The 12,118-nt window shown below is 38.4% G+C and overlaps 1 protein-coding gene and 1 non-coding gene across 2 annotated transcripts in view; both read left to right on the top strand.

Moving 5' to 3' along the window:
• Positions 1-6,719, top strand: part of AP1S3 (adaptor related protein complex 1 subunit sigma 3) — a 59,270-nt gene extending 52,551 nt beyond the window's left edge. The window contains exons 4-5 of the mRNA XM_061205406.1: positions 1,132-1,269; positions 6,508-6,719. Of these exons, the coding sequence (XP_061061389.1) occupies positions 1,132-1,269; positions 6,508-6,543 (174 nt within the window). The 3' untranslated portion in view covers positions 6,544-6,719. The remainder of the gene's footprint in view (positions 1-1,131; positions 1,270-6,507) is intronic.
• Positions 6,273-6,345, top strand: TRNAK-UUU (transfer RNA lysine (anticodon UUU)). Its single transcript has one exon. It is a non-coding gene; the product is annotated as a tRNA-Lys (tRNA).
• Positions 6,720-12,118: the final 5,399 nt, after the last annotated feature.

Here is a 12,118-nt window from a genome sequence, read left to right as displayed (position 1 = left end):
TCTTGGGAAGCACCAGACTTTAAGAAGAAGGTGGGTCCCTAGAATGTAAGCATCCTGCTGCAGAGATGTTTGTTTTGCCGATTGATGTGTCCCAAGCATTTTGTAAATACTTCTTAAATGAATGCAAGTTTTGGGGGGGAGATAAATCATCCAAGGAGCCTGAGAAGGATCATCAGAGATGGCGGAGGAAAATGGCACTGAGTGGTATTGCCAACATCAGGGAGTAAGCAAGAGGAGATTTTCAAGCAAGGGATGGGTGAAGTGTATCAGAGGACTGAAAGCTTTCAGTGAGCAGACCTTCCGTAAGGTGTGGAAAGCGAGAGTTGAGGAATATGTGAGAAGGGAAACAGCAAGGATGGTGCCTGAGTGGCTGTCTGGTTGAAGCATTGGAATTGATGAGCCTTATTTGGATTATGGGGAGTGGTCTTGCTACTTGCTACATTTAACCAAATTTATCAGACTCTGCTTTGGTCTGTGACAGTGGTAGCGGTTCTCGACGTGTGGTCCCCACACCAGCATCATTAGCATCACCTGGGAACCCATTAGAAGTTCAGACTGTCGGGCTTTACCCAGACCTACTGAATCGGAAACTCCAGGGTAGGGCCCAGTAGTGTGTGTTTCAATGAGCTTTCTGGGTGATTGGGATATACTCTGTAGTTTGAGAAGCACCGGCCTGGGACATAATTTTGAGAAAAATTAACACAATTGAGCTAATTTGCCTCTGAAGAATGAGCTTCTGAGAGTTCTAAAGCTAGGAGCCAAATGTACAGACCAGAGGGCAGGAGCAACGAAGCACTGCCCTCGTGCCTGAAACGCAGGGCGGCTCAGCTTTTATCTGTGCGGATGGAGAGATGAGCTGGGCAGCTTCACTCCTGGACTGAGTCTCAAATTTCCTGTTGTGACATTAAACAATATTATCTAAGGACATGCTCTGCTTTAATAGAATGTGGTTTTACTTTTATTCAGGGCCCGGATTTCTGTAGTTCTACTTTTCTGGCTTTAAAATACCATCTGATATTTTTATCTTTGGTGTGCCACGTGGGTGTCACCGTTGAAAAGCTTGAATCACTGGCCCATGTTTCCCCTGATACTACTGCAAGTTTATCAAAATATTCGTTTTTGTCTTACCAGGTCTGCGAGCTAGATATTATCTTTAATTTTGAAAAGGCTTATTTTATCCTGGACGAGTTTATAATAGGTGGAGAAATTCAGGAAACATCCAAGAAATCTGCTGTTAAAGCCATTGAGGATTCTGATATGTTACAGGAGGTCAGTACACAGTTTCTCATGCCCTGGGAAAAGATGATGGTGGTGCTGTGATGGTGATAGTAGTAGTGGTGATAGATTGGCTGACACTTACTGGGTGTTTACTCTGTGCTGGGTACAGTTTTTTTTTTTTTTAAGGTAAATTCTTTATTTTTTAATTTTTATTTTATTTTTAAAATTTTCGGCTGCATTGGGTCTTAGTTGCAGCATGCAGGATCTTTCGTCGTGGCACGTGGGCTCCAGAGCGCATGGGCTCTGTAGTTTGCAGCACACGGGCTCTAGTTGAGGCGTGCAGGCTCAGTAGTTGTGGCGCACAGCCTTAGTTGCCCCGTGGCATGTGGGATCTTAGTTCCTTGACCAGGGATCGAACCCGAGTCCCCTGCATTGGAAGGCGGATTCTTTACCACTGGACTACCGGGGAAGTCCCAGGGTACAGTTTCTAAGTAAGTGACGTGTATTAACTTATTTAATTATCACAGCAACTCTAAGAGGTAGGTATATTGTTACCCTCATTTTAAAGATGAGTAAACTAAGACACAGAGAGGTTTAATGACTGCTCAACCTCACACAGCTAGTAAGCATGGGATAGAGATTTGAACCCAGGTAATTGGGCTCCAGAGTCTTTGCTCTTCATGTCTGAGCTTTTCAGTGAGGATACCACACTATCGAAAAGGGATTACATACTTGGTGCTATTCTTTTCAAGAATAATTTTATGGGAGGTATAAAAAGCCTTTCATTAAAATATCTGTGCTGCCCTGGGAAAGGAGAATAGCAATACATCATTATTTTACTTGCCAGGGATACTAGAGCTTTATTATTGAAGATGGCGATCATCATATTAATGAAAATTTCCTACCTTCCTGGGAGGCTGTATGTGTGCTCCTATTTGCATAAATAAATTGGGAATTCTGTGGCTTGCTTGTCAAGGGATAAATGGGCCCTGCAGCAGCCATTTGGTCATGTTCCTGACTCTGTGATACTTGTATAAAATACACTGGGGCTTTTCTTGTAGATACAGTCCAGATTTGCATCGTCCCTAATAACGGAACGTACCTACATTAACCCCTTCAGTCCTCCCGTGGGCACTGTGAGAAAGAGTGCTTCACCCCACTGAACTTTGCCCTCCCAAATGAGATGATTTGACCAGCCCCTGCTCAAGCATGCCTTTGGGGACCTGGGTTCCATCCCAGCTCTGCCACCTCTAAGTTCTTCTTCTCACAGCATCATTGAATCTATCTTTCTATTTTCATGATAGCTGGTCAGAAGATTCCAGAGCATTATCAAGTGTCTTTTAAAAATTGGCATTAAAGCCATTCTTGCTGCTGTTTGGAAATAAGAGCCTGCTTCAGTTAATAAAACATTAGACACGACTTCCAAGCAACAGTTCTGGCACATCTTTGAGCTGATTACTTGCTCCTGCCCATCTAGGGAACCAGTCCTCAGGTGAATGGATACCGAGAAAGATACAGGGTACCCCTGAGCCTCTGTGCTTGCCTATTAGGAAGCTGATGCCTTTATTTCTAGATGTGTTATCACCTCAAAAAATGCATTTAAACTTTCTGATGTTCACTTGGCTCTCTCCAAATGACACAGGAAGGGAATTTTACAAGGTACTTGAGAAATCAGTGGTTTGGAAATTCTACATAACCTTTCTTAAAATATGCCAGGGGGTTATTTATAATTCTATCCTCAGGGTCCTTACTGTGGAATCGCATTATAGGAGAAACAGACATTTAACAGGGTCTTTGGCACTTCAGTAATTAAAGCTCCTTGAATTAGGGCCAAGATACACCTGGGTTATTTTGAATTTCCCCTCTGTAGGAAGTAGAATTTTAAAGGGCTTGTGGGTTATCTGGTGCTTCTAGTTCCATTTAAATCTGGGAAGCAGGTATTGACTGCTATTTCAAGAGAGAGGCCTTTCACAATTAAACATTAATTGGTCGTTCCCTGGTGTCCCTGGTGATTGAGTGGAAGGTCTTGATAGGTGAGTCTCAGGGGACCCTCCATTTAGCTGCCGTGTCCCCGTAGTGAGCAGGCAGTATCATGACTGCCCTCTAAATCTTTCACTGAATTCACAACACCTGCCAAATAGAAACAGTGTTACCGATGTTCTCTCGGGATCTGGTACTTCAGCTAAGTCAATGAACATCTGGGGAGCTGGTTGAAAAATTGACTTTGTATATATGGTTTGCTTTGTATATCTGGTCAGAGCAGTTGAACATATGAATAGGCACAAGTAATATAATTGCATAAAGAGAAAAAAATTATTGCTTTCTTTTTTCCCTGTCCTTTGGACCTGAGCACGTATTTGTATTGAATACAAACTTAGTTGCTTAAGTTTAAGGGAGGCCTTTGTAATACTGCTTTTACTTTTAGCACAACTGAAAATCTCAGAGTAGGCCCTGGACTTTTCCCTGACCCCTACCCAATAAAAGTTTTTTGGAATAAAAAGACTGTCTCTACATTTTTAGTAAGAAGATACGTAGTCTTAAAGTCCTAAATGCTCAGAGCTTATTCTGAGTGTACCGGGGCTAGATGTTGATAATATGGGAAGAAAGGAACAGTTTAATTGGTTGGGGATGACTTTAAGGGGTACCTTATTTTGAAGGTACCTGTGGACAATGGTGCAAAAATGATTAGAAGGAAAAAGAAACTCTGAAAGGAGAAGGTGGCGATCCTTAAATACAGAGGTTGCAATTCTTGGGATCACCAGTGGGGGCGACAAACAGAAGATGTTCCGACCACAGAATAAGAAAGCAAGTTAAGAAGGGGTAAGCTGTGACAAAGTGAGAGAGTGGCATGGACATATATACACTACCAAACGTAAAATAGATGGCTAGTGGGAAGCAGCCGCATAGCACAGGGAGATCAGCTCGGTGGTTTGTGACCACCTAGAGGGGTGGGATAGGGAGGGTGGGAGGGAGGGAGACGCAAGAGGGAAGAGATATGGGGATGTATGTATATGTATAACTGATTCACTTTGTTATAAAGCAGAAACTAACACACCATTGTAAAGCAATTATACTCCAATAAAGATGTTAAAAAAAAAAAAGAAGGGAGAGTCAAATGGTACCTCATTAGGTCAAGCAATGGGATACCTCATACATGTATGTGCGGATTCATGAGAACTGGCTAGGTGCACCCCAACACTGTCACCCTTAAAAGCACAAACCATGTTAAACAGCGATTGCATTATGGTTTAACCATGTTAAACCATAATGCAGTAAAAACTCGTAGCATGCATAGTGCTGAATGCACAAGAAACATTGCTGTGCTGGATGGATAACTGGGGTCCCAAGATACACTAGTCCTCTTGTGAAAGGCTAGGACAGAGCTCTTTAAGTTTGTGCCAGCCTTAAAAGTCTGTTCCAGCCTTTTAAGGGGCAAGCCCAAGAAAGTACCAACCTCATATGTCTGTCATTGGCTCATGTAACTCTAAGTAACAGCACAGCTCAGAAAGGGCAGCCAGCGCAGTCTCAGGCAGATTGACTTATCCGGTGGTGTGAAGCAGTGCCAATAGCTAGAGGCCAATGAATTGTGAAGCCAGTGAAGTGACAACTCCAGGGCCTTTCCTGGCCCAGACCCCTTCTAAGGCTGCAGGCTCATATGGTCAAATTTGCAAAGGTAAGATAGCTCAGCTGCAAAGAATTTGTGGCCACATAATGAACATATAAGATATTATAGAAGTGTGTCAGGCACTTAATGAATGAAACCCATTCTGCTATTGTTCTGGATTTTGTGATATTTGTAATTTAAAAAAAAATTGTAATCTACTTTCATTTTTTTCTCATTCTAAGTAAACTTTATACCCAATTTTATATTTGTAATTTTGTATACTCTTTTAAATGGGATAAACTCTAGGTACCAAGAAACAGTCATGGGCCCCTGGCCAATGTGATACCCCTGCCAAGTTGACAGACATGGGCAGTATCTGTAAGAGGAGAGACAGGGCAGAGGTCTTAAGGTGTGGGCTTCTCTTGGCCATTGCTCATCCAGGAGGTGTAAGAGCTTCATAAGAAAGTGTGGATAATGGACCACAGGTATTTTCAGCAGAGGAGGACTGGAGTTCTACGTAGAGCTGGTGAACGCAGTTAGAAAACCTGATTTGTAACCCTAGTATCTTCTGAGCTGTCTTGCTTAGCCACGGTCTTGGTCTCTTTGAGCAAGGCTGGTCGATGTCTTCCCTGGCAGGTGCACGTGAATCACATCTCCTGGGGTTCAAGCTTAAGAACAGGTTAAGCATTGCTGGCTGTGCTGTGACTTCCATGGAAGAGGTAGGGGTGTTACCAAGGGCTGGCCCCTTGAGCTCCCTGATTGATTCAACCCAGGGGCCTTGTTACACAAATATATTTGTTACACAAACATATGTTTATAACAGGAGAGGGTGGAAGAGGAAGTCCATCCATCATGCATAATAAAGGGCTTGCAACATGACTGTAACTTTGAACTCTGCCTGTGGCTGTGAATCCATTTAAACATTTCTTTTAAAGTACTGGGAAAAAATTAGGGCCTTGTGGCATGTTAACAAACTTGGTAAGTGATGAGGAGGATGAAGAAACATAATTTATGTACTTTGGAGGAAAACCTTTTCAAAATACGTGAAAGAAATTCTTAAGAATTATGGTCTGTTTATCCCTTATGTCTTGGCAATAAGATGTTCTGTATGTGTAATGATACATATGTTATGTATGTATGTAATGATACATACATTATACAAATACAATTCAGATTTCTCTAATACCTGTGTCTGGAGGTAGTCCTCATGGTTATTTTAGTAGGCACATTTTTCTGAAGTCAACAGTGATAGCTTTGCAGCTGTTGCTTTAGCATTTCTCTTATCAGACATTCCTTTTATGGTCAAGCTTAGCCATTTCTCTGTTGAAAGTTATTTAATTCCAGCTGTATGGATGTGTATACAAATTATACTCAAACTTTGAACCACCTTTCCTGATTAGAATACAAAGATTTATGACCATATACACTTCAAAAACCTCTTTTTGGGAATTCCCTGGTGGTCCAGTGGTTAGGACTCTGGACTTTTACTGCTGTGGCCCTGGGTTCGATCCCTGGTCGGGGAACTAAGATCCCACAAGCTGTGTGGTGCAGCCAAAACAAAAGCAGAAACAAAAACTTCTTTCCTCTAATGGCAAAATAAGTGAGTAAGAGAATGAAGAATTTTCACAGTCTGCTAAATGATGTGGTTTAAGGGAAAATTGCTCTAATCTATGGTTCTCTTTCAGACAATGGAAGAATACATGAACAAGCCTACGTTTTAACCATGCATCTACTTGAAGACTCCAAGTGCTACATGTTGTGAACCTGTAAATAAGCAGTGCCTTGCATCCAGTTATTTGACAGAGCCTCTGGCACCATGCCAAAAATAACTTAAAAGGGATTTTTTTGTTAATTAGCAAAAATCAAAGTTGTTTAACATAATGTATTTATCATTATTCGTGTCTGTATTATACTGTATATGACTACTTGGATGTTAAAACAACTGCTTCATTGCTCAATAGGCTGAATGTTTGTTTGCAGTGTTTTAACTCCATGTCATATTTTTGAGCTAATTTAAATACATTTATTGCAATGTGTTTTGTTGCATTTGGTCCTCTACTGACAGGGTGTACACTATATTGTCATAATCCATGATTTTGAATGTAACGTATATCTTGTATCAATAATACTTTTTCTAAATGTTTAGCTTTTTAAATTGTATAATGATTCAAAATTATGTTAATAGTTCAGAGTTCATACATGACGTTAGACATTTTTAATACACTTAATACTGTCATTTCAGTCCAGATACAGTGTATCTGATTTTAATGTCCTGAATTCATTAACTTTTCAGGGCTGGGATTAAGGGCAACAACCAAAGATAGTTTAGGCCTTAAGAGTTTTTGATGCTTTGGAAGCTGCTATCTAGGCTGAGGTTTTAATTTTACCTTTTAATTGAATATAAGGGGCATTCCAATAAGGTTGTGTTTTGTACAAACTCTATGTATTTATTAAGGTTTTGAGACATCTGAAAAAGTGTCTATAACTTCCCTTACTATAAAAATAGTATAATAAAGATTAATAACAGTAGCAATAATACTTATTAATACTACTATTTTAATAATCTTCTATGTTACAAGCACCCTTAGTTGCTTGAGAGATTTTTGTTTCCAGTATGTTTTCATATATATCTAATATATTTGAAGACACTGTTTATTAGGCTTACTTGGAGCATTTAATATTATTGCAGCCTGTAGAGTAGGTGCCTTTCCTCCTTTTTCTTTCCTCATCTCCCAAAGTAAATATTTGCTGCTGACTGTTATTATTATGACTATGTCGCATTCATGCTTCCTGGAAAGTTCTATATAACCAGGTGGTAGAAGTGATCAGACATTCTAGGGAAATAGCTTGTACTGTTCCGTCTGGTGCCCCGCTTTTGATGTCTTACCTGTACATTTTCAATGTTAGTTTTGAGGTCAAATGTCATCATGTTGCAGTGGTTAGGGACCTTCTAGTATTCTTCCTAAGAGAAGAGTGTGCTTGCTGTTGGAGAATCCAACATGAGGGGAAAATGTCCTCTTTGATTCATCGTGCCGGACGTATTTAGGGAAAGATGGCAAGACAAGAGTGGAAGAACATGAGGAAAAATTGACCAACTCCAAAATATAACCATTATTAAAAGGAAATACTTCAGGTTAGTATATGAAGTAATTATGGGGCTTTTAATATCTAATATTTCCTCAAATTAATCATGTATTTACAATTAGGGCATCAGATTGAAGTTTGTCATTTTTATCACTTTGTTTACTTTAGATCTTTGATTTTGTGCTTTAGCTTTTTTTTTTTTTTATATGGCAGAACTCTTTATTTTAAAAAACATTGTGTAAAGATAAACTTTATGTAAATTGATGTAAGTTTTTCTGGTTCTTTTGAAGCTCTCCACTATTTTTGGATGAAGGTATTGATTGAATCTCATTCAAATATACTCCACATATTCTGGGGAATTCCATATTAGACACTGTCTAGTTATAGCGGGGCCTCCTCAGACTTCATGTCAGCAGCACACATAGAGCGTGAACATAATGATATGGCACTCTGGGGTAAATTTGAGGGATTTGGGGGACATCTTACATGGACTTTGGTGAAAATAATCATTATGTTTTCTTTATATCATATAATTGTCATTATGTTTTCTTTATATCATATAATTGTAATAAAACCACCAAGGGAAAGGAAAGATAATAAATATTAAACTTGTATAAAAACTTCCAAATAAAATTTTTTTAAAGTTTTTTATTGAGGAACTTAAGCGTGTTTTTATGAATATAATTTTTTTTAAATCAGATTTTATGCTTGAAATTGCTACCCATAATTCTTGTTGAAGTCCTTCTAATATAACCTCTTCATTTTTTAAAAGTTTTTTATTGAGGAACTTGAGCGTGTTTTTATGAATATAATTTTTTTTTAAATCAGATTTTATGCTTGAAATTGCTACCCATAATTCTTGGTGAAGTCCTTCTAATATAACCTGTTCATTTTCTAGGCAATTACCTATCAGGGTGGAACTTCATAAGCAGGTGACAGCAAATGAGAGAAGAGAATTATTGTTTTGCTCCTATTGGCTTTTTTCACACCATTCACCCACATTATGATAATCTGATCTCTTTACACGTAGTTAATGACTCAATCACCCTTTAAATCTACTAACTCCTTTTCTTTCATTAACAAATGTAAAGTTGACATTTCTTATGATAAATCAAGTGAATTTTTAAAAAAATTTATTTATTTTATTTATTTTTGGCTGCACTGGGTCGTCGTTGCTGCGCTCAGGCTTTCTCTAGTTGTGGAGAGCGGGGGCTACTCTTTGTTGCGGTGCGTGGGCTTCTCACTGCGGTGGCTTCTCTTGTTGCTGAGCACAGGCTCTAGGCGCGTGGGCTTAAGTAGCTGTGGCATGCAGGCTCAGTAGTTGTGGTTTGCGGGCTCTAGAGCGCAGGCTCAGTAGTTGTGGCACACAGGCTTAGTTGCTCCGCGGCATGTGGGATCTTCCTGGACCAGGGCTTGAACCTGTGTCCCCTGCATTGGCAGGAGGATTCTTAACCACTGCACTACCAGCGAAGCCCAAGTGAATTGTTAATTCAAACTTTTTCCCATATCAAGTCTTCTGAAATAGTCTTAAAGCTTTTTCATCAAACATACAACAGATGTTGTTCTTCTACAGCTAGTAATTCTTCTTTAGGATTTGTATTATAATACCCATGAAATATCACTCAGAACTGTCTTTAACTTTACTTTTCTAAGTTTTAATCAATAAACTTTATTGGTAAGTGTTAATATATTTTTTTCACATGGTCCCTGCAATTTTAAATTAAGTTCAGTAGATGCTCTAGAATGTCAGTAAGCAAGCCAATGACTCTTTCAATAATTTGTGAAGGGAGGGTCATTAATTTTTTTTTTAATCCTTATTGAATGTTCTAAGCATTTCCCTTCAGGGCTTAACAGCATAGTTCCTAACAAGGGTAGACTTAACCGTCTTCTAGATTAGATAGAGTTGTTTACATGTCGGTCATTGACATGTCCTTTGTTTAACTAATAGTATTATTCCAAAGTGGTAATTTTTACTCATTCCTTTGGAAAATAGTGAGTGTTTCCATGGAGGGTGGTAAAGAGAGCATTTATGCAATTGTGTGAATTAATGTGGGCTTTTGCTGTTGTTAGCATGATCTTATAACTACCTTTATGAGCTACACCTGGTATTGCTATAATTTATAAGAGAACTTTGCTTCTTATTTTATACTTGTGCATGTTTAAAATGTTAATCTTGTGTAAAGTGGATGTTTAGTAGAAAGATGCCAGCATAGTTTACTTGATAATATTTTGACATAAATAAGACATTTAGACTGAAGAAGAGGAAAAATTATGAGAACACTTGGTTCCAAATGTGAGATAATCCTCATACGGCTTTAATAGTGACTTTAAACTCTCTTTTATACTGTTTTTTGGAGGGAGAGAAATCTGTTGAATTTGTGAAGCCTCCAGTTTTAATAAAATTTTTCCTCTACGGTAGAAAAATATCTGTAAAATTTGAGACTATATAAATGTGAAGAAAAAAAACTAACGGACTTGTAAGGGGTTTATGGTCGAAAATCGTTTCAAAAATAATTTAAGTTTTTATGTGTTTAAGAATGGTACAAAAATAAATTTTAAAATTATAAAAATATAATTTTGAAGATGAATGCAGTCAATGTTGGAAGTATTAAAATATTAATTTCCCTTTAATAAAATAAACTTCTAAAGATGTCTTAAATTATAAACATAACTTTCACTTATGTAGGATTAAATAATTTTGGAGAATCTGTATTTAGAGGATTGATTATATTTTCCTGTTTTTAGAAATAAGCATTTTTATTTCTTGAAGCCAAATTTTAATGCTCTTTTATTGGGTCAGAGTTTGGCTAATTATAATATTAAAAGCTAAAACTGAAACGATGGATGGATGAGTGAATAAACCAAGGCACATAATAAGAAAAATGGATAAAATCAATTATGTTCTACTTAAAATGTCTAATCTTATATGCTGATAGTAATAGTTGTAAAGAAAATGATGTATACATACTTCCGCTATTAGTTGAACACTTCATTAAAAATGTAAGAGCAGAGAGCAAATTAAGTTGGAAGAAAATTTAAATTTTTTACCTACACACAAAGAAGCTCAAGAATGATAAATCATAAAGTAAAAATCAGACTACCTCATCTGGAAGTGTTACCTGTGTGTATATTTTATTTACACCCTGTCAGTTCTCTGTGCTTTCTGTATTCAAAATCGTATGAGCATAATTACTGAATTTAGGAATTTTTCTGAGGCAGCCATCCAAATGCTATTTAAATATAAGTTCAACTCTTGTGAACTTTTGAATCGATGGGAAATAATTGCTTATCATTTCTAAAACTTCTGTATATGATTTTCATCCATCAGTCGCAGAGCAAGCAAGTGGGTTTTCTCTCTGGTAGGGATGTTCTGAGACATAAGACTAAGTGTCATGATGACGTTTAGAGCATCAAAATGGACTAGGGATTGGGAGCCTTCACGCTTGTCCTGCATGTACCACTGACAAGGTTCATGAACATGCTCTTTGGAATGGATGGAATGTCAGAATCAGATGGGATCACGGAAGTGAGCTAGTCTGAACCACTCATTATACAGAAGAGGAAAGAATAATCATTACATTGACATTTATGTTTTGATCAGGTCCCAGTGCTAATCATTTGCTTAATTAAATCTTGCCTTGATCAAAGGTGTTACCTCATGAAAGTATTTTTTTTTAATTTTATTGCATTTTTATTTATTTATTTATTTATTTATTTATATATTTATTTTTGACTGTGTTGGGTCTTCGTTTCTGTGCGAGGGCTTTCTCTAGTTGTGGCAAGCGGGGGCCACTCTTCATCGCGGTGCGCGGGCCTCTCACTATCGCGGCCTCTCTTGTTGCGGAGCACAGGCTCCAGACGCGCAGGCTCAGTAGTTGTGGCTCACGGGCCTAGTTGCTCCGCGGCATGTGGGATCTTCCCAGACCAGGGCTCGAACCCGTGTCCCCTGCATTGGCAGGCAGATTCTCAACCACTGCGCCACCAGGGAAGCCCTTCATGAAAGTATTTGATGAGCTTGTTTCCCGGTATGAAATAAAAGCCTAATGACATTCAAGCATGTTTTTCACCCTTTTAAATGATACAAGTGAAGTATATTGAGTGCACTTTAGATGAAGGGTGCCATTATAGGAGTAGAAAGAAGAGCTGCTCTTGGAATACAGATAAAGAGTGAATTACCAAGGTTGCATTGGTGAATTTTGGAGGTGGAATATC

This window comes from Eubalaena glacialis, chromosome 1 (assembly GCF_028564815.1).
Source record: "Eubalaena glacialis isolate mEubGla1 chromosome 1, mEubGla1.1.hap2.+ XY, whole genome shotgun sequence".
Taxonomy (NCBI): domain Eukaryota; kingdom Metazoa; phylum Chordata; class Mammalia; order Artiodactyla; family Balaenidae; genus Eubalaena; species Eubalaena glacialis.
Note: the sequence above shows the minus strand (reverse complement) of the source record. Positions and strands in the feature narration are given on the sequence as shown.